Here is a 26036-nt window from a genome sequence, read left to right as displayed (position 1 = left end):
TAGTGACAATGGCCACCAGCTTGGGTGGCTTTTAAAAAGGATTAGACAAATACAGGGAAGATAACAGTTACCAAGGGTTACTAGGCAGGATGGCTAGGTTTTATCTCCAGTCAGAGCTCGTAATTTTTCTGAACACCAGTTTCTGAGAATTGCATTGTGCTCAGATCCTGCTTGTGAGCTTCCCTGTGAGAACAGAGTGCTGGAGTAGCTAGCCTTTGGCCTGATCCAACAAGGGTTGTCTTATGTTCTTTGAATAGCCAACTGTTTCTGTCACCTAGCACACCAATTTCCAGATGCATGTACAATATTTCTTACACGGTGGTACCTTGGTTTACAACCATAATTGGTTCCAGAGGTCCAGTTGTCAACCAAAACAGGTTGTAACCCAAGGGGCGCTTTCGCCAATGGGGCCTCCCCACAAAAATTGGTTGTAATCCAAAAAAATGGGTTGCAATCCCAAAAAAGGGACACGCACTTCCGGGTTTGACGTGGTTGTAATCCACAACGGTTGTAATCCAAAGCGGTTGCAAACCAAGGTACCACTGTATATGAGAAGCAGGCATGTTTATGCACACTCCTAAACATGCCCCTGCATTCCTTTGTTTGCATGCTTGAGTCATGACTGAAGTGCCACATGAAAATGTTATCATATGTTGAAATGGGTCAGCCTCCATAGCCTTTCAACTGAGCAGCACACAGCAGATGGAACTGTGGGATGTGAAACACATAGCAGTCAAGTACAACATTCCTAGAGCGGACATGAAGAGGGATGTTTGTCCAGCCGGTAGAAAACTTCCTGTTTCCTCCTGAGCTGGGACAAACTTCCTCTGCATGTAACTAGAGGTGAGCATGACCTTACCTGCCCAGGTAACAAAAGGCAAGCAGCACACTTCCTCTTCTCCATCTTGCTTTCAACGTGTGAGTAGCAGTGACTGACAGTCTGCAGTCACTGGGACTAACCCCCAGTGTATATATTTTTGTAACCTAAGTCTGCCTTCAGGGATCCATCTGTGAACTGAATGATTGTGAGTAAACTACTTTTATACTTTTTAATCAAGACTGTGTTGTGTCTATTCTTTTAAAGAGGGATATAAGGGATTACCAGGAATCTTATATTTAGAGGCTAAAACTAGCCTGCAGCAAGCTAACCGCTCTGGAATTTAAAAGGGGAATGTTTAAAACTCTGCTAAGTTATAGAACTTGCTAGCACAAGTTAGGAAGGATATTATTAAACAATATATCCTCTCCTGCCTCCCTGAACATTCCCACAGGAACTTCCATATACAGCAGCAGCATACCCCTGAATAGCCATTTCTGGGATAAACAGCACGAGTTCACATTGTACCGTCTGACTTTGAATGTAGCTTGCCATAAGAACTGGCCATAAATTAGATCAATGCTGCAAACCATCCATGGATAGCAGAGCAAATTCTGTCTAGTCAGATCAATATGATTTGTCAGTTTCAAACTCCTCTTTGGCTCTGCTTCAGTTATTCTTAACTGTTCACTTTATATGTTGTGAGCCACTTTGGGCACAATTTTGTGGAAAAGTGGTATACATATAAAAAGATGCTGATGATGTAACAATTGAGTTTGTGTGATATTTATTACTGTGCAGATAAAGCATCTCATGTCCTTCTTAACAGGTTGTTCCTGAGTGAGCTATGAGGTGATGGTGGTGACACATTTTCCATGGCGCTGCTATTAAAAGCAGTTACTTCAGTCCTCCCCATTATTGTTGGTGAGCTCTGCTGGCACATGTGGTCCTGGAGGGAAAAATACAGTAAGCTAGTTGAAAGGATGCACACTTCAATTACTAACCCTACTTACTAAACAGTTATTGACAAGAAAACTTTTAGTGACAAATAATGAACATTAGCATCAGCAATCTTGATTTAGGGTGAAAACTATCTCTGTACATGGAATAAACCCGGATGGCTCTGTGTGGAGGTTTGAGATGTGAGATTGATTGCTGATTGCTTTATTCAATCTGGGGGGGGGCAAATTGTGCCCAAAATTAATCTCAACTTGTAAAATAATTGTCTTGCAGGCTGAAAACTTTTTACAAGACTGAAGATTAAAAATAGAGGGTGATGATTTTGTCTCTCTTATCACAAAAGTGACTCAAAGTGACTGACAAAGCAACATTATTGTGCTAGGGCAACAAAGCAGTTTAGTTCACTTTAACTGCACAAACCTAACCTTCTGGAATGCATGTGAAACTTTCCTGCAAAATAATGACAACCTGGAGGTGCATTCCCTCTCACCTGTACGTGGTGCAGCTTCTCAATGCTGTGATGTTCTGGCATATGGTCCTCCTCCACCTGATCTGAGAGTCAAAAGCAATAACGACTTGAACACTGATATAGTTGTAACCTGGGGCAGGATGAACTGTTTGACCTCAGCCTCTTGGACTGCATCCTGAGGAGCTAGACCTGTCCTAAGAGCATAAGAACAGCCTGCTAGATCAGGGCAAAGGTCCATATAGTCCAGTATCTTGCTGTCATGGTGGCCAACTAGATGCCTGCGGGAGATAGGGCATGAGCACAAGAGCAACTCTTCCCTTCCTGTGCTTTGCAGCAAGTGGTATTCAGTAGCATTGCTGCCTCTGATCGCGCCTTGTTTTGTTTATATGACAGTGAGAAGTGAAAATTACAGTAATAAGACACCTAAACAGCTGCTATATGATGATGCAGTAGTAGCATCTTGGAGGGGACAAGCGCACACCCTACTCTCAGACTCACCTGTGGAATAAGCCTCTAGTGGATGCTGGAGAAGGAGTAGCTGGAAAATAGAATTTAAGGTATTATACGTAGTATGAAACGACAGAGAATCTATGAAAAAGTGATATGAGAAGAACAAGGTTTAACTTTAGAGTGTGAGGGCTCATCTTGGGTGACTAATTTAAAGTGACTAATGTGGGGTAGAGAGATGTAATCAGATTGGTGTAATAAATCCCCACCACCACATTTTTCAGCTTGGCTTCAAAAGTAGTGTCTCGCCGCAGGAGAGGCTATAGCTATACTTGAAATCCTTGGAGAAGAAGAGAGCTCCATTCTGTTCATCCTAACCCTCTGTTGTCATCTTGTCTTCCATACCCATTGCAGTATTAAAACCACTCTACCTTTCCCCTCCCATATTTCTTACCATTATTAGGGTTATCTGGGGTCATCCTGCCGTAAGTCATCCAGGTGGTTCCTGTCGCAAGCTGAGGGGGAAAAAATGAGACATCCCCATCGTGAGTCTGGAAGGCAAAAATAAGATACCCATCCTCTCTTTTCCATACCTGGGAACAGGAAGATAGCAGTGTGGAGACTCACTTGCCAGTTTGGTGGGTGGCTGGCTCTTGAGGAGATGGAATCCATGGAAGAGGAGCGGCTATAAGGCACAGAGGTACAAAAAGTTAAGCGGTCATTAGTGGGAATAGAAGGCTGGATAGACATCCAGATTTTGTGACTGTACTAAACCAATGTATGCGTATTAAGGAAAAATCATACGCTACAGAAACTTGATTTCTATAGTTGCTAAGTCCGGTTTGGGGAAAACAAGGCAAGGGAATGGTTGAAAAACTCTGAATCTGGATCAAACTTCACAGTTTTGGTACTTGAAAAAAGAAACAGTAGAGGTCACAGCAGCAAGTGTCCTGAGGCATGATGCAAGCAGCAAAAGGAACCTATGTAAAGCAAATCCTCCTTGCATTGACTGAAACAATTCACTTCTTGAATACATATTTCTATTTTTTCTTTTTCTACAGCCATGAGAATTAGAGAACTTTGTTTACCCCCTTACTTTTTTCTGGAATTTTGAGCAAGCTTACATATTCCCTGCTACTTATCACACCCAAAGAATATTAAATTTCTTATGTGCCTACCTGATCACTTCACTGGACTTCTGGAAATTAAACGGTAGGGTAACTGCAAAGTATGAGATAGTGGATTATTGTGAAGAGGAAGCATGAAGCTGAACCTAGTGGTATCAATGACCACTTTGCATATAGAAGATCCCAGTTCAGTTCCTGACAACTCTGTTTAAAGAATCCTAGATAAGAATCCTAGGGCAGGAGGAACAGCAGTCTCTGAAGGACAGTGACTTCACTAAAAGGTTTTAAATGCTGAAGAACAAAAAAAGGCATGCATGCTCTTAATCTGATTTTCATACCTCCATATATGTTAGCACAGTATGCGGTACCATGGAAGCACATTTGCTTTCTCTTCCTCAGTCAAGGCTACTTTCATTCATACATGTGCAAAGCTGTAACACATGCTCATGTAACCCCCATGATGGGTTTGATTTAGCCCTGGAGTGCAGAGTCACTCAGCAGAGAACTAGGAGGGGAAGCTTGGTCTGTTGGGGAGCTGAATAACAATTCTGAGCTCTTATCACCTTGTATCTACCTCCTTCAAGCTAAAAAAAAATTTTAGTCTGTCATTAACTGTGTTAGTCCTGTCACTTGGGGACTAAAGCTGTTTGAAGAATCAACTCGGAATTGTCCAGCATCTTTGTGGACTAGAGGAATATGCAGACTGGCTGACTTCAAAGTTTGCTGGCAAGAATTGTCTTAATTTTCTATTTGGACTCTTTGGACCATTGCATAATTCATGTTTTTATTTGTTTTTCCATTAATTTCATAAAAATTATACACCTCCAAGTGGTTTACAAAAAGATAAAATAATAAAATCGGGGGGGGGGGGATACAATACATTGAAACATGCTAGAAGTTTAAATACTAAAGCAGATTAAAATTCACATCAGCATTTCTAAGCATCTGGGTAGGCTTGCCTAAACAGGAACATTTTTGGCAGGCTCCAAAAAGAATACAGTGAAGGTGCCTGCTTGATATCAAACTTAGCAGTTGTATTGTTTTGTCTAATTATTTGTTCACCTTTACTATTTGCAAGTTCCTCCTCATAGGTCCACATAGGCAAAGGTTACACACTCACACGCTCATCCACAATAATCTATGCTACCAAATGCACATTTGTCCCAAAGCCTCAGTTGAAAATGTCCTACCTGGCTGTAAGGGGGGTTTGATGACAACTGGCCTCGGTGTGCTGTTTCTATAACAATTTAAAAAGAATTTTGTTCAGTCAAGGTGGAAACCATATTACCTTGCCTGTCTTGCTCAGGATGTTCAGCGTAGGCCTCAACCCAGCACACCTCTGATATGAAGAGCCTCTAAGGCAAGGGTGAGAAGCCCTTTTCAGCCTGAGAAACAGGCGGGGCCATGCGCAGAAGTGGCTGGGGCAACAGATGCAGAGTAAAAGTCAGGGATCTCTACCTACACCCAAATCTCACCCACATTTCTACCCTCCATCCAGGCAAGCTAGAGGCATTATTACAGTTTGGTGACACATTGAGGGGTATATTGAAGCAATGATTCTTCAACATCAACTTCGTTGGACTGGTCATGTTGTGCGGATGCCTGATGATCGTCTTCCAAAGCAACAACTTTATTCCGAACTTAAAAATGGAAAGCGTAATGCTGGTGGGTCAACAAAAGAGGCAAATCTTTAAAAAATGTAGTATAAACACCAACAATTGGGAAACACTTGCCTGTGAGTGCTCCAATTGGAGAACAGCCTTTATCAAAGGTGTCACGGGCTTTGAAGACACTCGAACTCAGGACGCAAGGAGGAAACATGCTAAGAGGAAGGCACGCTTGGCAAACCCTCACTGTGATCAACTCCTGCCCAGAAACCAATGTCCCCACTGTGGAAGGACGTGTGGATCCAGAATTTGCCTCCACAGTCACTTATAGACTCATTGTTAAAACCGTGTTTATGGAAGACAATCTTACTCAGCACGAGTGATCACCAAAGAAGAAGAAGAAGAGTGGGGATGAGGATTTTGGCCTTGGAAAAGTCCCCAAGTGCCAGAAAGAGAAGCCCGAATGGCTGCATTCAGCTGCTAGACCTGGGATTCTCCATCCCTGCTCCATTCCATGCACTGCAATTCTTGGCAATTGTCCAAGCAGATCAGAACAGAAACACTCACCTGCTATCCTGGAGTTGATGTGGGGAATCCTGTAGGAAAAGAGTGGAGAATTTGCCCATGGTGAAAATGTTTCCCTCTGTCCCGGCAGAGGGGGTCAGGAAGCAAAACGCAGAGTTGGGTTTGTTCCAAACAAACAGCTCCTACCTCCAATGAGCAGAGATTCTTCATCAGTTCCCTGTTCTCCTTCTGTAATGCCTCCAGCTCCCTAAGCATTTGATGCACAAGATAGATGTCTTGGCAAAGCACCTAGCAATATCCCACACCTCCCTTCCTCTCATTCCCAAACGTGGCCCTTTAATCACTATTGCAGAATACTTTTGTACTGATTTATTGTTATTTTATTTCATAAAAAATTGTACACTGCATGATTGCAAAAACTTAAACCCTCAAAGTGGTTTACTAATAGAGAGGGGTTGGTGGGATGGCTCTAGGATCACATAATTTCTGCCCTAACTTTTGTTTAAAAAAAAGACTGATAAATTTTAAATTAGGAGGGAGCAGAAGTAAACACTCCTATTCTCAGTCTATTGACTTGTGTTAAATGCTCACATCATCATGAGGGCTTGCTGCACTCCTGACCAAGTGCCCTTGTCCACCAAAACAGGAACGAACTGCTTTCTTTCACAAAATAGTAAAAAATAAATAAAAAATGGGATATTTTCTATGGATTTACGGACATGACTCCTCTTTCAGAAAGGAAGGAAAGGGGAAAGATTATTGTATGTAAAATGTGTGGATGCAGGCCATGCCGTCTTGAATAATCCCTGCTGTTCACCCAGACCCCTTTTTTCTTTTCTTTTTGCAACCTGCTTGTCTCACTTTTCCTGTGTAGTTAGTTCCTGGTAAACTTGCTGCAGAGCTCCTTCAGCCTTTGAAGCACGGTATTTATAAAAAGAGGCAAGCAGCTCCATCTGGCTTTTCTGGAAAGTCCACACCTAAGAAGAGAACCATGGGAGGGATGAATTATGGGAACTCACAACTATTGATTCTCAGCAGATTGGGGAATTATAGCTCCTTTAGGGAAATTAAGAATGTCATTCAGGCCCTTGCCATTCTAGAGGGTATGGCCACTCATTTCATTCAAAGAAACGAAACATTAAAACAGGAGTTGCAGTAGATTTTTTTCTCAGGGATGGGAGGAAGCTTGGCTTTTCCCCACCGATGCATTATGGGTAAAAGTAACTCTGCCTTTTCAATTAAACTTCCATTTCTTGCATTTTCAAAAGGAGTACAATCTTTTATTTTAAGTTGTGAACTGCTCCAGGGTAGTGGGGGAAGTTCATCAAATGATAGGCAATCAGTGCTGTCCAAAACTAGCTCCTGATGCAAACTTGCCAAATTAATTTTCAGAAACTGTAGCTGGAAAGAAAACCATTCATTTGCACAGACGGTGATGAAAGCACTTCAAGCAGCTCCGCTATTCACATAATGCTTTCTTTGCAGGCAACTAGAACACCAGCCATAGCTGAAAAGTAATCACCAAATTCCATTATTTGAGATACACATTACATTCAGCAAGTGACTTTGACTCTGTGCATGCAAGCAGCTGTTCCCAGAGTTGGCATAAGGTGCCAGAAATGTCAAACACCTGTCAAGACCTACCCATCAAGCAGGAGGCCCAGTGTCAATCCCTTGAACCTCCTGGTTTTGCTGATCCAACGCCTTGCTTTGAATTACTCCTTGAGTAGTATTGGCATGTTGGAAGGCCAGCTGACAGTGTGCCAAATGAAAGTTCTGTTCAGGACTCTAGGGCATCCCAAAGGCAGTTTCCCCATTGTGTCAATTTATAATTTGTGATAGCCCTAAATGTATTGTGGGCTATGTCTCACGGAGGACTTTCCTGGTGGCCTCAAGCTTAGATTGAGGTACAAACTGCCCCCACTTCCTTATTCGTTTACAGATATATACATATTGGAGCAGAACATTTGACACTAACTTAAGCCAACATGTAGTGTTGGGCCAGACATGGTGCTAGAGTATCTCACAGAGGACTCTCCTGTAAATGTGGCTGCATGGTTTGTGGTGACCCAAAGTTTACTTCATGTGCATGTCTCCAGTTCAAGTCACCTGGGATCGCCATGTGTTAAAAAAAGCATGTTGTGCAAAAATCCTTTGATTGGAGAGAATTATATTGGAGACCAAAGGAAACAGTTTCCCAGTCATGGAGACAAATGGTGTGGGATAGTCCAATGCTTATTTTGGGCTACAGGTGCATATAAATTTCAGTTTGTTATTCAGACTTCTCATGCAGCTCTGTTTTGAACTTTTGAATAAGGAATTAGGAACTAATCACTAACTTCAGACTCGAGCTTTCCTTCCTTGCCTTGTCTTTGGTTTTGACAGTCAGTGCTACACATATTAGAATCCAGGATCAAGAATGAATTTCAGGACCAGTGTCTTGTTTGTTAGGGCTCATCCAAAATTCACCTGTCCTGTGCCTAGAAAGCACAAGTCCAAGAGGTATTCTGTTTTTCCTGCCACTTTCCCTGGGAAAACCCCACTCTTTACTGCTGAATCAGAGCAAACGTTAATCTGCAGAAAACCCAAACTTAGTTTGCTCTGATTCAGTGGTAAATAATGGGTTTTCCCAGGGGAAAGTGGCAGGACAAGCGCAAGTATGGACAAGCCTTTACTCTTACCTGAGAAATATGGGCAATATGGCCGAGTACAAGTTCAATGGGACTTTTGAAAAACTTTTTTGCTTCTGGCTGCATCTGTGGGTCAGAAGGAAAAACACAGAAGGGGATATTCACCACTGATTGATACATTATTAAAAATTTTGGGATCTAAGGGAGGTCATCTCACCATCTTCTGCTTCAAGGTAAGTAGAAGCCACAACTTACATTATCATTAAGAAGCAAATATTTTGTGCTTGTTCCACAAGATGGGCATTTATCTGTCAGGATTCAAATGCAAAAAGTTAGTGCACATACTAAAAATTACTGTAGATAAGAAGTGTTCCAAAAGAACAAAACACTGAAATCCTCTGAAATCACAAGTCCTTAGGTTCAAAGTCCTTTGATTGTCTTAAAATTGTTCTACTTGTTAAAACAATTAAGATTAACTCAAATTTATTGAAAATTTAAACATTCAATTATTTTTGATCCACCATGGAGTTAAGATTCCTAGCATTTATTAATGTTATCATAGGACTGTAGAATGTAGCAGGGAAATTATATACTGTACATAAACAGGAACAGAAGCAACAAAGTTATATACACAGGAAACTGAAATGAAGGTTTATTGCACATCTGTAGAAGGTCAGAAATCAGTATTGTTTGAATGTCAATCAAAGGATCCTGTGACACCGGCTTAAACTTAAAGGATATGATGGCATGTCTGAATGCGTCCCAGACAAGGTAGACCTGACATGCTGGTGCTCTTACCTGAGCCAGCACATTTTTTGCAAAATATGTGTCCACAGCTGGTGACAGAAAAATCAGACCCCTCCTGGAAGAAACATTGGTTGCAATGAAACCAATCCATACTGCAAAATGGGAGAGCTGAGGCAGAGTTCCTCCGCTGAGATGTTTTTCTTCTATTAATCTTTATTTCCCCAAACTGTTTCTTCTATTACTGTTTTAAGACTGGAAGACAAAAAAACACACACACAAAAACACTGCAGACTGGGCTTAACATCAGGCTTTCTAAACACCTTCACCCCATCTTTAGCAAACAATCCTGTGCCTATCTGTTCAGAATAAAAACCCATTGAATTAAATGGCGCAGACTCCCAGGTCTGTGCGTATAGGAGTGCAGCCTAACATTTAACACCTGAAGGTATTTGAGAGGCACAAATACAAGATGGGGGACACCTGGCTTGAGAGCAGTACACGTGAAAAGGATCAAGGAGTCTTGGTTGACCACAAACTTGACATGAGCCAACAGTGTGACGCGGCAGCTAAAAAAGCCAATGCAATTCTGGGCTGCATCAATAGGAGTATAGCATCTAGATCAAGGGAAGTAATAGTGCCACTGTATTCTGCTCTGGTCAGACCTCACCTGGAGTACTGTGTCCAGTTCTGGGCACCACAATTCAAGAAGGACACTGACAAACTGGAACGTGTCCAGAGGAGGGCAACCAAAATGGTCAAAGGCCTGGAAACGATGCCTTATGAGGAACGGTTAAGGGAGCTGGGCATGTTTAGCCTGGAGAAGAGGAGGTTAAGGGGTGATATGATAGCCATGTTCAAATATATAAAAGGATGTCATATAGAGGAGGGAGAAAGGTTGTTTTCTGCTGCTCCAGAAAAGCGGACACGGAGCAATGGAGCCAAACTACAAGAAAGAAGATTCCACCTAAACATTAGGAAGAACTTCCTGACAGTAAGAGCTGTTTGACAGTGGAATTTGCTGCCAAGGAGTGTGGTGGAGTCTCCTACTTTGGAGGTCTTTAAGCAGAGGCTTGACAACCATATGTCAGGAGTGCTCTGATGGTGTTTCCTGCTTGGCAGGGGGTTGGACTCGATGGCCCTTGTGGTCTCTTCCAACTCTAGGATTCTGTGATTCTATTTGAAGAAGTGTGCATGCACACGGAAGCTTATACCCAGAACAAACTGAGTTGGTATCTAAGGTGCTACTGGACATTTATTTTTATTTTTTATTTTTATACATATTTTGAACATTTAACACCCTAAGGGCACTGGGTGACTATAAAGCTGGCACTTTTTTGTGAACACCAGTGGATTTCAGGAATCCCCACCCCCCCTCCCCTTTTTGCTATGGAAATATATCACAAACCATTTTCCACACAGTTAAGGAAAACTAATGCTTTTTTTAAAATGGCAAAGTTACTTAAGTTTTTAGAAAAAGTAATGTAAGAATGACAGGGTGTGAAAGCAGATTTTGGACTGGCTGCGAGGTGTAGATGTTTTGGTGCTCTCTTTATTTTACTTCAGTTTGGGGAAAAACTTTAAAAGTTTTAAAACTTTAAAATATACCCTTTCCCCCCTGAGGTATCAATGGTTGGTCTTTTCTTTGCCCAGGTGACAGGGAATGGTGCCTTTTCGAGGCGAATGTTCTCGAAACTGGAGGCGCCCTGACAGGGCTCGGAGGAGGGCGCTTCCCTCAATGGCCTCCTTCTCCCTCAGGAGGAGCGGCTGCCATCGCCGTCCCCCTCAGATGACCGCAGCCTGTTATGCCGGGCAACGTGGCTGCTACCCATCCAGCATTTACAATTTATCCCTTTCTATGGTGGCGGGCTGGCTTTTCCCCCTTGAAGCGCCCTGCCGCCTTCCTTTCTTTTCCCCTCACAACAAGCGCGGCGTAACAGCCTCGCCTTTTCCCGCCATTTTCCTCTAGGCGGCTTTTATATATATATATATGCCCCGCCTTTTTCCCTGACAAAGGCTCAAGGCGGCTTACATATCAAATGAGATCAGAACATAAACAGTATACACTTCCAAATTAAGAAAAAAAGTAAAGGTTAAGAAATAACAATATGGAAATAAATGAAATGTAAGATGTAACTTGAAGAAAATTTGGTATAAAAATGATTATATATATATATATATATATGCCCCACCTTTTTCCCTGACAAAGGCTCAAGGCGGCTTACATATCAAATGAGATCAGAACATAAACACTATACACTTCCAAATTAAGAAAAAAAGTAAAGGTTAAGAAATAACAATATGGAAATAAATGAAATGTAAGATGTAACTTACATTGGTATAAAAATGATAAGAGCATTCAGCTGAAAGATGAAAAATAAGACAAAATTAAGCAGAAGTAGCAAATAAGTTAAAGAACCAGAAGGGGAAGCGGAGGGAAGTTTTCTTTATTGTATTTTCTTTTGTAAAATTAAAATATATATATATTAAAGAACGTAAGGGGGAGGGAAGGGACCCTTTAAGAAACAAGTAAACGTTAATAGAACTGAAACTTTATTGGGATTTCAGCTAGAGAGAGAGAGAGAGAGTTGTAATTCTATGAAGGTATCTGCATATATTCTATTAAAAACATGCGGACACACAATCACAAGGAAAACAGCATGGCGCTAACTGCCCCCCATTCAAAGCAGGGGCAAGGGGGCTACAGGAATGGCTGCTGAGGGGAAGCAAGATAGTTTGGGGGGGGGGGAGAAATAGGATCATATACAAGAAATAGGAACGTAACAAGCAAGAAATGTCTTGCAGAACCTTAAAGAGCAACAAATTGTATAATGGCATTGTAGCCTTATGAGGCTTTGCCCTCGGGTGGGAAAAACATTGTGCCTGGGAAAGGGAAGTGGGAGTCAACAGACACTCAAGGAATAGTTTCGGAGAAAAGGCTTTTATTTCTACCATCCATGAACTGGTAGAAGGAGCAAGTGTGATAAGTCACAAAAAGCATGCATGAAGTTCACAATCATGTGCACAAGCATATATACCCCTTTCCAGTGTAGCACCCTGCTTGTGGTTAACGCTTAGCTGGAATGAAATATTCAACGCAGCAATAGAGAATTTAAAATAATTATTTATTTGTCAGACAAATAAATGAGAGGCACAGTGGTATATGGTTACCAAGCTCTGGCCTGGCCTCCTGCCATTATGGCCAGCACTTATATTCCCTTAATCCAGCCCCCTTTGCTCCTCCTTGGGCTGCCTCTGTCCAATCAGCCTGGTTGGATTTCCTATTGGCTGATTGCTATATCCAATCCTAAAAGATACACCCACATCCTCCTGTCCTTATATGGAACACAAACAGCTATATATTGTTACATCTATAAATGACAAATAAGTAGTAATATATCTTACATGTGTCTCAACAAGGAATCTTAATTACCAGCTCACCTCTTGCCCTCCCTGCCCTATTGCCTTCTAAAACAAATGGTTAATCTTAAATTTTTATCTTAAACATATGTCAAGGATCTTGAGTTTCACATCAACATTGAAAGATATCCTTCATTTGAAGGTTTCTAAACAAATGTCTGACAGCTAATATATCAGGACAGCATTTGATGGCGTCTTCCTGTCTGGCAGGGGGGCTAAACTGCTGGCTGACTTAATTCCAGGATAAATACAACTCTTCTAGCATTTGTTAAATCCTTTGCATAATTACATTTAAGCCAATATATTTAAGCTAATATATTTCATACATTATCATAGGTAACCTTTTAAAAGGAATAAGGCCTTTTTAAAGTAGAGAGAGAAAGAAAAAAAAAAAAGAACTCAGTTTAAAACAGTTTCAGAAGAAGCCTCTTCAGTTTACATCCCCCCCCTTCAGCAAGCTGCTTTTCCCATTATCTGTTTAAGGAAGAAACAGCTTTAAAAAGACTTCCCAGCTAGATGCTTTAAAAAGACTTCCCAAAAAGCCTCTCTTTCTCTGTCAGCTAGATGTTTTTTCTCCCATTTGCCTCTGGCCTTAGAAAATACAGCTCAAGGTTTAAAAGAGGCCCATGGTATCATTTTACTATTTGCCCATTCCTAATTATATTTATCTCTGCCTTTGTTATCTTCTGTAACATGTAGGGTCAGTGTCATTACTCAGTCTGTAATTTCAGCTTTTACGACTTTGAGAATTGTTTTCTGCTATAAATCAAGGGGGGGGGGGCCCTTGTCTTAGGAGAATGGCCAAGGTTTTCTCTGCCTGGCATGAAACATTTGAAAATCTTTTAGGCTCTCTCTAATATACAAGTCCTGATCAAACATTAATAAAATGCAGGCTTATGCCTGATGCCTCATTCCCCCCTTTCAAGCTCAAGGACCTTCGTCCCAAGTGTCCTTGATAGCTTGACCTTCATCATATTCCTGAGGTAAAGCTCTGTATAGGGCCATGATATGAGGTAGAGTTTCATTTGAAACCATCTTGCTAATTGTACTTCTAAAACATGAAATGATACATGGCATCATACATAAAACCATTACCACTACTGTCAAGAAAAACAAGCAAGACAATAGTATCCCTTTGAGTCCTGTGACATTAGGTAACCAATTGGTGAGCCATCCCATATCCCATCCTTCCCATGTTTGTACTGGGACATGTGCTATATTCTCCATTTTTGTGGCCAACACACGGATTGCCTCACCATTATCTGAAATGTTAAAGCAACAGGCATTCCCTGTCAAGTTCAAGACTCCACATAGGCCTCCCTGCTTGGCAAGTACATAATCCATTCCCATTTTCAGCTGCAAAATGGCGGCTCTACTTTCATCCAATTGTTGTGCAATAAGTCTCAAACTCCGGGCCGTTGCATTGGTTACAAGTTCCACTACTGCTTGCAATCGAATTATTCTGTTTAGATTATAAATAGGATCCCGTGCCCCTTGTATGAGCTCACCAGGATTCCAGGAGGCAGGATCATAATAGGCTATAATGCGCTCTGGTGGCCAATCATCAGTACCGCTCCAACTTTGGGTACTTCCTCCTGCTATATGAGAAATATCAGCGTTTCTTCGTGTACGCTTGGCCAAATTAGTAGGCATAATCCACATTGGTGGTAATACCCATCCCAGGAAACAAGTCCCACTCCATTTGGAGGGGAGTTTCTTGTATGCCCATTCTCCACATATCCACCACAACCATCGTGTCTGAGGTCTTTGGTACGTGGAGTACAGAAGGCGAAATAGCAAAAGAGGTAGAGAGTTCACAGTGCAGTATGTTAGATTGCCTTTTTCTGTCACAGTTATGTTCCATACCACTTTCCATGCATGAATAAAAGGAGGTGCACAGGGCAAGGCATCCCGAGTTCGATAGGTAGTATCGTGTGCCCAGGTATTCTTAATATTATCCCAAGTATAGTGACAATGAGAAGAGCCTATCATGGTAGAATCAGCTGCATCTGATGATTTATGTACACAGAATTCCCCTTGTACAGGTATAACTCGTAATGGTTTAGTTGAGTTCCATCCGGGAAAATTCTGTACTTCTGTCTGGTGTGGTATTTCGCTTACCATACCAATGGCATCTAATGGTATCGGTAATAAGGGCATACCTCCCTCTGAATCATCTGGCCCGAGAGAGCAAACAAGGCAATTGGTCCTATTTGCAACATTGGCTACCATTTCAGCTAAACCTACCCACATATTGTGGTCATGGTGGAATCCATATTTAGTCAATTTGGCCAGATTCAAGGACCCTTCCCCTTCCCAAGGGATCAGGATTAATAATAGAATCATGTTGATGTCTAGCATATGCATTCCTTCCACAAAAGATTACCTTATAGTGATAGCAAATAAATATTAGTCCCAATATAATTCCCCCAGTGACAGAAATGGGGAACCACCAAGACCAAAACATATATCCCGAGGATCCCCAATGAGTAATATCTCTGATAATTGTTCCACAAGGGGGTGGGCAGTCAATTAATTGTATAAGAGAATCTTTCCTTTCACAATCGCTGGTTCAGATGCTCCTCAAGCTTCAGGCGTGCGCAGGTCAGCCAGCTTCCAGGTTGTGGCTGCAGCAGGCCGGTCGTCTAATGTTGCCCGTGACCTAGCCCGTTCCCGGTAGGGCTAGATACAGGGGTTTTTGGAGAGAGTCAGTTTAAGAGGATTAGAGGGGTCACCTTTGCACGTCCAACTGCCTTCGGACTTCTTCAAACGAGAGTGATGAATCCAGGGGGTCACCTCAGCTACCTTCACCGCTGTTGGAGTAGAGAGCAAGACGGTGTAAGGTCCACGCCACTTAGGTGCAAGTGGATCACGTTTCCACTCTTTCACCCATACGCTATCGCCAGCCTGGAACTGATGAATCGGCTCGGCAATGCTGCACGGCGTGCGCTCGAGGACCCACCTGTTAAGAGAAACAAAAACACGGGAGAGAGATTGCACTTGTCCCTGTGTCACATGGTCTCCTATTTGTTTAAGATCAGCTGGAATATCCTGAACAAAGGAGGGCGGTCTCCCATACAGGAGCTCAAAAGGTGACAACTTAAGTCTTTTTGTGGGTGCACACCGAACACGAAACAGTGTTATGGGTAACACATCTACCCATCCCAATCCCGTTTCCTGGGTTAATTTTGCCAATTGGGTTTTCAGAGTCCGATTCATTCTTTCAGTTTTCCCTGAACTCTGAGGCCTATAGGCTGCATGCAGTCTCCATTTCACTTGTAAGACTCGACATACTTCTTGTACTACTTGATCAATGAACGCTGGCCCATTGTCACTTCCAATGCATCTAGGTAATCCAAACCTCGGGATCAATTCAGTGAGGAGTCTCTTAGTTACCTCTCGTGCCTTTTCAGTTCGGGTGGGAAAAGCTTCAACCCATCCGGTAAGAGTATCTACAAACACAAGGAGATACTTGAATCCCTTAGAAGGGACCAGCTCTGTGAAGTCCACAATTAGGCTTTCCATGGGGACATATCCCACATGTTGGATTCCAGGAGGTTGTACCGGTCCCTGCCTGGGATTGTTTTTAGCACAAAGAACACATTTCTGTGAAATGCAAGTTGCTAATTGTGATAGGTTAATAATATACAACTTCCGACTGAGACTCTCTCTGGTTGCAGTACCACCAAGGTGAGTAGATTCATGATAATTTCTTACAATTGTGCCTGCTAGATGATGAGGTACATAAATCCTATTGTCTGGCAGGATCATCCAACCGTCCTTCACAACTGCTCCTTCCTGTTCAGCCCACTTCCTCTCTTCTGGGGTATAGTGAGGTTTAACTTCTTCTGGAGCTACCTCTGGTATGAGGGCTGCTATAAATCCTCCCACAGGCTTTTGGGCTGCCTCTCGAGCTGCTTTGTCAGCAGCATGATTTCCTCTGGTTATTGGATCCCTTCCTCGTCCATGACCTTTGCAGTGCATTACAGCAATCTGTTCTGGAGCCCATACTGCTTCTAACAGGATTTCTACTTCAGGTCCATATTTCAAGGCCTTCCCGTGGGCTCCTATTAGACCTCTTTCTTTCCATAGAGCACCATGTGCATGCAGGGTTAAGAAGGCATATTTAGAATCAGTATAGATGTTTGCCTTACATCCGGCTGCCAATTGCAGAGCTCTAGTTAAACCTATAAGTTCAGCTTTTTGTGCTGAGGTGCCAGCAGGCAAAGCTTCAGCTTCCACAACTTCCTCATTGGTGACCACAGCATATCCTGCTCGTCTGGCACCTTCATGCAGGTAACTGCTACCATCAGTATAATATACAACATCTGGATTTTTCAATGGTTCATCTTTCAGATCGGGTCTACTGGAATAAACTTCATCCATTATTTGGAGACAATCATGTGATTCTTCATCATCTACCTCTGGTAGGGGCAGCAAAGTCGCTGGATTGAGCATATTCACTACTCGTAGATGAATCCTGGGATTTTCACACAATAGGCCTTGGTACCTAGCCATCCTTGGGTTCGTTAGCCAATAACTACCCTTATATTCCATGAGTGTCAGAACAGCATGAGGTACATTCACATACATTGTCTGGCCGAAGGTAAATTTATCAGCTTCTTTGACAAGGCTTGCAGTGGCCGCTACTGCCCTTAGGCATGGAGGCCATCCTTTTGCTACTGAGTCCAATTGTTTTGACAAATAAGCTACTGGACGGTTCCAACTTCCTAATCTCTGGGTCAGGACTGCCGCTGCAATCCCATTCTGTTCATGTACATACAGCTGAAAGGGTTTTTCCGAATTAGGCAGTCCAAGGGCTGGGGCCTCCATAAGTCGTTGTTTGATAACTAAAAAGGCTTGTTGCTGCTCAGGTCCCCATACGAATGGGTCCTTTTCTGCACCTCGAGTGCTTTCATGTAAGGGCTTGGCCAGACTGCTGAAATCAGGTATCCATAGTCTACAAAACCCTGCTGTTCCCAGGAATCCTCTGAGTTGTTTCCTTGTGGTAGGTTCCTTGATAAGGCAAATAGCTTCTTTCCTCTCTGGCCTCAATGCTCGTTGTTGGTGTGAGATGTCAAAGCCCAAATATTTGACCTTTTCTAAACATAACTGTGCCTTTTTCTGGGAAACTCGGTAGCCAGCTTGCCAGAGCAAGTGGAGCAGTTCCTCTGTACCTTCTTTACAGGTATCAAAATCCTTTGCTGCTAGTATAAGGTCATCTACATATTGCAGAACCACCTTTTCTCCAGGTATTGAGGGGTAACTTGTTAGATCCTTCGCCAAGGCAGTGCCAAATAAAGTTGGGGAATTTTTGAATCCCTGGGGCAATCTCGTCCAAGTTAGCTGGCCTTTTGTTCCTGTTAAAGGGTCTTCCCACTGGAAGGCAAATATAGGTTGGCTCTGTGGTGCCAGCCGGCAACAGAAGAATGCATCTTTCAAGTCCAATACAGTAAAAAATGTTGCTTCTGGTGGGATCAAACTCAGCAGGGTGTATGGGTTTGGTACATTTGGGTGCAAGGTCTCGATAGCCTGGTTTACGAGCCTCAAGTCCTGCACTGGCCTGTATTCATCTGTCCCAGGTTTTCGAACAGGCAAAAGGGGTGTGTTCCACTCTGATTGGCAGGGCTTAAGCAGACCATATTTTAATAGGCGGTCCAAATGTTTCTGGATGCCCTCTGCTGCTCGCCGGGGTAAAGGATATTGCTTTACAGATACAGGGGTAGCCATAGGTTTTAAGGTTACTACAATTGGAGCTATATTCTTGGCCATTCCTGGTGGGCTATTTTCGGCCCATACTCCTGGTGGCACCTGTAGAGTTCGGAGGAGCTTGTTTAACTCTGTATCCAATGTGGGTTGGACTTGCAGGGCTGACATTAGGCGCCATGATTGTTCCTTAGGTACGGAGAGGGAAATTATTCCTGCTGCCTTTGATGGCAGTTTCATTTCTGGACCTCGAGGAGTGAAGGTGATTTGGGCCTGCAATTTGGACAGCATATCTCTACCTAAGAGAGGTATTGGACACTCAGGTATATACAAAAACTGATGGGTTAAACGATGTCCCCCAATCTGGCATTCCAAAGGTTGGAGGAAAGACCTCTTAGCTGACTGACCAGTGGCACTTTTAATGACTACACTTTTGGATGCCTTTTTCTGCAATAGTTCTGGGAGTACTGAGTATTCAGCCCCAGTATCAATCATAAAGTCTATTAAATGGCTTCCTAATTGAATCGTGACCGTGGGCTCCTGGAAGCCTAACTTTATGGAGTCCGGTCTTTCCTAGTCTTGGGTAAAATCCTCCTCTGCCAGTCCAATGACATTGTCCCTACTCCGTCCTTGTCCAGGTCTCTGATATCTTCCATCTCGGATCATTCCCCGTCCCCGTCCCTGGTTTCTTGGGCCGGAGCCTGGGCCTGGGCCTGGGCCTGGGCCTGGGCGTACTTCTTCCAACCTCAGGGGTTCAGGACACTCCCGCTTCCAATGACCCTCCTTCTTGCAATTTGCACATTGATTCCTTCCCAGTGGTGGATTCCTTCCCCGCCCTCTTCCTCCATTTAAGGGGCGGTAGTCTTGCTTCACTGCTGTGGCTAGCATTACCATCTTTTCCTTCTGCCACTTCTTCTTCTCTTGTTTCTCAGCCTCATCCCTATTCCGATAAACTCGGCGTGCAATGGCCATAATTTGGCTCATCAGCATCCCTTCCCATCCTTCTGATTTCTGAATTTTCTTACGAATGTCAGAAGCGCACTGGGCCACAAATGTAGCAGTAATCATTCTGCTGTTTTCAGGGGCTTCAGGGTCAAAAGGAGTCCATATACGATAGGCTTCTTGCAGCCTCTCTAAAAAGTCTCCTGGACTCTCATTTGGTTTCTGTTCTACTTCTGAGACTTTAGACATATTAGTGGGCTTCTGGCATGCCCTGCGGATACCTTGCACAAGCGTCTGGCGGTAGGTGGTAAGTCTGGCCAGGTGAATTACATTGTTTGGATCCCAATTAGGATCTTCCAAGGGAAAGTTGTCTTGGAGATGACGGTCAATATTAAAAATATTTCCCACTCTGGCCTGCTCACGCAAATATATCTGTGCCTTTTCAATTATGTCTCTCCTTTCCTCAGTGGTGAACAGAGTATTCAGGAGCTGGCGGCAATCTGTCCAAGTAGAACTATGAGTATTTATTATTGAAGTCACCAAGTCCATCATAGCCTGAGGTTTTTCTGCGAAAGATGGGGTGTGTGTTTTCCAATTCATCAGATCTGTAGTCGTGAATGGAATATATTGCAGGGTCGAAGTTCGAGGTGGCCGTGGTCCGAGTTGCCCGTTAACCAGCACAGGCTCCTCAAGTGCATCAAATACTCTTCTGAGAGGGGCTACTACGTGATCTTTCTCTTCGCTTTGCTCTAGGGGCCTCAAATCATAGGGGATGGTATTTGTCCCAAGGCGTTCTTTTAGCAGCTTTATACGCCTGGCTGTATTGCTTGCTGACCGATTAAGGTCTCCCTGTAACTTCTGTAATAATTCTCTAGGATTTGGATGTACAGGAGTTTGGGGTAGGCAATCAGTTGTTTCACTAAAAGAGACTGTAGATGGAGTTCTACTGGGACTCACAGATGGAATAACCACTTCTGCTTGGGCTTTATTATAGGCCTCCAATGCCTCCTGAAGATATTTATCATAATCTATCAAGGAATCAAGTTCTGTGACTCCAGCCCCATTATTCATTCCACTTTCTTGCCTTGGGGTTACAACTGGTGGAGGGTTTGGATTAGGCTCCCTTCGATGTGGAGCATAAGGTGGAGGTGGAAGCAGCTCTTCCTCTGGTCCCTCAAAAATGGGTTTGAGTTTATTTGGCAAGATTCCTTTTCTAGCTTCGGCTTTTACAGCCAATAATTTGCATCGTTGGACTTTGCATTCCCTTATCCATGGAGGATTTTTATTTAATGTGCTCAGCCAGGAATCTATATATGAAAATTGTTCTGGGCACCCTCCAATTTCTTTGGCGATGTTGGACCAAAGTTTGCTTACTAAATTTATATCAAAGGTTCCTTGAGATGGCCATTCAGTATTTTGCTTCGGCCACTCTAATTCACATAACGTTCTCAGGCGCTCTGGCGTCATTTTGACTCCATATGCCCCTGAGAAGGCTTTCTTAAAATTATTTAACATACATTCAAGAGGTGTATTTTCCCCTTTTGAACCCCCAACTCCCATTGTATGGCCCTGTGAAGTATCCACTCAGTCACTCACACACACGCTTCGTGGATTTCCTTGCCTGGTGAAGTCGCCTTACCAGGAACCGAAGTACTGCCCACTCCACACTCAGGTCAGCTACAGATTGCTCTGTACTTTCTCACACATACAATGCGCTAGATACTTCACCACACACTACCTCCCAACTTTCCCTTTTCCCCCACCAGACCACCATCTGATGTATCCAACCACCTAGCGTACTCAGTTCCCACTTACTGAGACGCAGAAGTTTGATCAAGACTTCTCTTCCTCCCAATTAATTGGAGGGCCAAAAATCCCTTTGTGCACTTACCCCTGGTTGGTTCCGTTTCCCCCCGGTCCGTCGCCGCCAGTGAGCAGGGTATCAGACAGACGAGACTTCTGCGTTCCCCCTGGAAAAATTTACCAGTGCGCGCTTGGGTAAGCAGTTTAGAGATCCTCTCTCTTGTACCCTGCTCAGTAGAGCGAAGGGGCTGCGTTCCAGCAGACCACTTATCCGAGTCACAGGGCACCATAAAATGTAGCACCCTGCTTGTGGTTAACGCTTAGCTGGAATGAAATATTCAACGCAGCAATAGAGAATTTAAAATAATTATTTATTTGTCAGACAAATAAATGAGAGGCACAGTGGTATATGGTTACCAAGCTCTGGCCTGGCCTCCTGCCATTATGGCCAGCACTTATATTCCCTTAATCCAGCCCCCTTTGCTCCTCCTTGGGCTGCCTCTGTCCAATCAGCCTGGTTGGATTTCCTATTGGCTGATTGCTATATCCAATCCTAAAAGATACACCCACATCCTCCTGTCCTTATATGGAACACAAACAGCTATATATTGTTACATCTATAAATGACAAATAAGTAGTAATATATCTTACATGTGTCTCAACAAGGAATCTTAATTACCAGCTCACCTCTTGCCCTCCCTGCCCTATTGCCTTCTAAAACAAATGGTTAATCTTAAATTTTTATCTTAAACATATGTCAAGGATCTTGAGTTTCACATCAACATTGAAAGATATCCTTCATTTGAAGGTTTCTAAACAAATGTCTGACAGCTAATATATCAGGACAGCATTTGATGGCGTCTTCCTGTCTGGCAGGGGGGCTAAACTGCTGGCTGACTTAATTCCAGGATAAATACAACTCTTCTAGCATTTGTTAAATCCTTTGCATAATTACATTTAAGCCAATATATTTAAGCTAATATATTTCATACATTATCATAGGTAACCTTTTAAAAGGAATAAGGCCTTTTTAAAGTAGAGAGAGAAAGAAAAAAAAAAAAAGAACTCAGTTTAAAACAGTTTCAGAAGAAGCCTCTTCAGTTTACATCCCCCCCCTTCAGCAAGCTGCTTTTCCCATTATCTGTTTAAGGAAGAAACAGCTTTAAAAAGACTTCCCAGCTAGATGCTTTAAAAAGACTTCCCAAAAAGCCTCTCTTTCTCTGTCAGCTAGATGTTTTTTCTCCCATTTGCCTCTGGCCTTAGAAAATACAGCTCAAGGTTTAAAAGAGGCCCATGGTATCATTTTACTATTTGCCCATTCCTAATTATATTTATCTCTGCCTTTGTTATCTTCTGTAACATGTAGGGTCAGTGTCATTACTCAGTCTGTAATTTCAGCTTTTACGACTTTGAGAATTGTTTTCTGCTATAAATCAAGGGGGGGGGGCCTTGTCTTAGGAGAATGGCCAAGGTTTTCTCTGCCTGGCATGAAACATTTGAAAATCTTTTAGGCTCTCTCTAATATACAAGTCCTGATCAAACATTAATAAAATGCAGGCTTATGCCTGATGCCTCACCAGTTCCCTCCCCTTTTCCAGAGTCATAGAATCATAGAATCATAGAGTTAAAAGAGACCACAAGGGCCATCGAGTCCAACCCCCTGCCAAGCAGGAAACACCACCAGAGCACTCCTGACATATGTTTGTCAAGCCTCTGCTTAAAGACCTCCAAAGGAGGAGACTCCACCACACTCCTTGGCAGCAAATTCCACTGTCGAACAGCTCTTACTGTCAGGAAGTTCTTCCTAATGTTTAGGTGGAATCTTCTTTCTTGTAGTTTGGATCCATTGCTCCGTGTCCGCTTCTCTGGAGCAGCAGAAAACAACCTTTCTCCCTCCTCTATGTGACATCCTTTTATATATTTGAACATGGCTATCATATCACCCCTTAACCTCCTCTTCTCCAGGCTAAACATGCCCAGCTCCCTTAGCCGTTCCTCATAAGACATCATTTCCAGGCCTTTGACCATTTTGGTTGCCCTCCTCTGGACACGTTCCAGTTTGTCAGTGTCCTTCTTGAACTGTGGTGCCCAGAACTGGACACAGTACTCCAGGTGAGGTCTGACCAGAGCAGAATACAGTGGCACTATTACTTCCCTTGATCTAGATGCTATACTCCTATTGATGAGGCCCAGAATTGCATTGGCTTTTTTAGCTGCCGCGTCACACTGTTGGCTCATGTCAAGTTTGTGGTCAACATGGGGAGTCCTGCCCCATGAGTTCCTCTGAGCATGAACAGAAAGCTGTCTTGGGGCTATTTTGGACTCTTGGCACCCTTCCCAGGAAAGGGGTTTCAGAGGGTTCAGATATGTTTCAATCTCTTGTTCTGGCATGGTTCCCGGACAGAAAGTAAGTTGCAATGTGGTTCTTTAGCAAGGCCAGAAGGCATGAGAAAGGCCTGAGAAACAATGGACTGTTCTCTACCTATGTTACAGCAGAGCGGAATGTTTCTGATGCTTAGCTGCTGAGAAAATGATTTTGAGAAGCTTTGAGCCTGCTTTGGTGGGGGGTGACTTCGAGCCTAGGTGAGGTCACCTGTCCTCACCTTCCTTCAGCATAAGCACTGAGGGGTGTAGGTAGCAAGGTCAGGAGGAAATTAAATACATACAGTATTGACAGGTAATTGCACCATTAATACCAGCTGTTCACAACAAGCATAGGAACACTCCTTTCAGATAAACTTTCTATCTTAATTTCCAGCCAGTTACATATTTGCTTGTTAGACTTTGTGTTTATTATTTTAATAATAATACAAAAATATGTATATGCTACCCATCTGACTGGCTTGCCCTGGCCACTCTAGGTGGCTCCCAACAAAAAATAGTTAAAACACAACATCAGCACCACATACTGAAAATTTCCCCAAACAGGGCTGCCTTTAAATGTGTTTTTAAAAGTCACATAGTTGTTTGTCTCTTTGACATCTGCTGGGATGGCGTTCCACAGGGTGGGTGCAACTACCGAAAAGACCCTCATCCTGGCTTTAATCAGTTGTGGCCAATGCTTAATGTGTCTTGCTTAATGACATCATCAGATCCCACCCATCCCCAGTGACATCACTGGAGGCCACCTCCAAGTCTCAGGTTTGGGCCCTGAAATCTTAATGGTTGGTGATATGATAGCCATGTTCAAATACATAAAAGGATGTCACATAGAGGAGGGAGAAAGGTTGTTTTCTGCTGCTCCAGAGAAGTGGACACGGAGCAATGGATCCACACTACAAGAAAGAAGATTCCACCTAAACATTAGGAAAAACTTCCTGACAGTAAGAGCTGTTCGACAGTGGAATTTGCTGCCAAAGAATGTGGTGGAGTCTCCTGCTTTGGAGGTCTTTAAGCAGAGGCTTGACAACCATATGTCAGGAGTGCTCTGATGGTGTTTCCTGCTTGGCAGGGGGTTGGACTCGATGGCCCTTGTGGTCTCTTCCAACTCTAGGATTCTATGATTCTATGGTTTTTTTCCCAGTGTCCAACCAGATCAACTTAAAACTTTAAAATGCCCAGGCAAATAAATAAATGTTGGCGTTGATTATTGCAACATTAGCATTGGTTGTGCTCCTAGGGACTTGGAACCACTAACAAATGATCAGCCTCTATTCCTTGGTAGTACAGAGGGCAAGTATGGGCAAGTGGAACAGATCTCGGTGTTTCGATTTCTGGTAATGGAGTTGAGAGATGACCTAACCTGGGGACAGAACAGCAAAGACCTGGTGAAGAGAGCACAGCAGAGGTTATTTTTTCTGAGAATCCTCCGGAAAAACAATCTCTCAAAGGACCTGTTGATGGCATTTTACCATTGCACTGTGGAGAGTGTATTAACTTATGGTCTGTGTGTGTGGTTTGGGAGCTGCACGGCCAGGGGAAAAACAATGCTGTCCAGGGTTGTAAAGACTGCGGAGAGAATAATTGGGTGCACTCTTCCCACCTTGGATCAAATCTACGCTTCCAGGTGCCATAAGAAAGCGGCAGAGATAGCGCAGGATAGTGCGCACCCCAGAAATGTTCTCTTTCAGCTTCTGCCTTCTGGAAGAAGGTACAGGGTTATAAAGACTAGGACTAGCCACCTGAGAAACAGTTTCTACGCAAATTCAATTCTGGTTCTAAACGCAGCATAAGGGATCTCTGTAGTATAGTGTATTTTAAAATGGGGTTTTAGAGTTTTTAGGGGGTTTTGAATGTTTTATGTAGTTTTTATGTAATTTTATGTAGTTTTTCAATTTCATTGTTCTGCAAGGGACAGTGACAATAAAGAAATTGTAATTGTAATCGTAAGTGTCAGGGGTTCAGGAGCAGAGACGCAGAGAAGGGAGGAGACAGAGAGCGAGGGGGAGGAATACGAAGGAAGGATGAGTGGGGATGACGACCCGAGATCACCGAGCCTGTCTAGCGAGTTCGAGGATTCCCAGAAGGGAGCGCCAGCAGCCAGAGCAAGGGGGGAGAGCAGGGGGACACCCCAGGAAGAAGGGTCCAGAGAGGGATCAGAAAGCAGCAGTTGGAGATCGGGACCCACGTGCCCAGCCGGGAGCAGCGGGGAGAAAGGGGACCAGATATCGGGCTCCGGAGACTTTCAGAAGGAGGGAGGGCATGAGTCAGGAGTAGTCACGCCCACCTCGGGGAGCGAGGAAACGATCAAGAGGAAAGTGGAGAGTTGGGCGCGCGCGCCAAGTTCAAATGTAGCGGAAGCTGGCGCAGTCAGCAGCCCAGAGAGTGAGCCGGGTCCCAAAGCCCGCCGCAAGGAGGCGGAAGGGTCAGGGGGGTCCGCGTCAGAAGAGAGTAGGAAGG

At 43.4% G+C, this 26036-nt stretch overlaps 2 protein-coding genes across 6 annotated transcripts in view; both read right to left on the bottom strand.

Moving 5' to 3' along the window:
* Positions 1–26036, bottom strand: part of FBXO16 (F-box protein 16) — an 810609-nt gene that overhangs the window by 366450 nt on the left and 418123 nt on the right. The window lies entirely within an intron of this gene.
* LOC310702748 (E3 ubiquitin-protein ligase RNF212B-like) lies at positions 1588–24377 on the bottom strand. Of its 4 annotated transcripts, none has more exons than XR_014523590.1 (14): positions 24107–24377; positions 9381–9581; positions 8838–8890; positions 8634–8708; positions 6814–6929; positions 6139–6199; positions 5995–6023; positions 5011–5057; positions 3872–3914; positions 3287–3378; positions 3148–3244; positions 2745–2784; positions 2268–2329; positions 1588–1766 (listed from the first exon to the last, which is right to left on the bottom strand). XR_014523590.1 is itself a non-coding variant. In XM_083494829.1 (14 exons), exons 2-13 carry the CDS (start codon positions 9478–9480, stop codon positions 2287–2289), a joined length of 726 nt encoding a protein of 241 aa, XP_083350955.1. In that variant the 5' UTR covers positions 9481–9581; positions 24107–24371; the 3' UTR covers positions 1588–1766; positions 2268–2286. The 4 variants fall into 4 exon arrangements, 2 of the variants coding, with proteins under 2 accessions (XP_083350955.1, XP_083350956.1); XR_014523591.1 differs by having other exon boundaries at positions 3148–3208; positions 24107–24376; XM_083494829.1 differs by having other exon boundaries at positions 3148–3208; positions 3321–3378; positions 24107–24371.

The sequence above is a fragment of the Podarcis liolepis genome (assembly GCF_965112155.1).
Source record: "Podarcis liolepis genome assembly, chromosome: 3".
Lineage (NCBI taxonomy): Eukaryota > Metazoa > Chordata > Lepidosauria > Squamata > Lacertidae > Podarcis > Podarcis liolepis.
Note: the sequence above shows the minus strand (reverse complement) of the source record. Positions and strands in the feature narration are given on the sequence as shown.

Bases quoted from the DNA above. Each gene is read 5' to 3' on its own strand.
- LOC310702748 (XM_083494829.1), bottom strand. From the start codon at position 9,480: ATGGATTGGTTTCATTGCAACCAATGTTTCTTCCAGGAGGGGTCTGAT. The intron at 6,930-8,633 runs GTAAGAGTAAAG...TTCTCTTCTTAG, and splicing joins ATATTGCCCATATTTCTCAG to GTGTGGACTTTCCAGAAAAG. The intron at 3,209-3,320 runs GTGAGTCTCCAC...TTTCCCCCTCAG, and splicing joins GCCACCCACCAAACTGGCAA to CTTGCGACAGGAACCACCTG.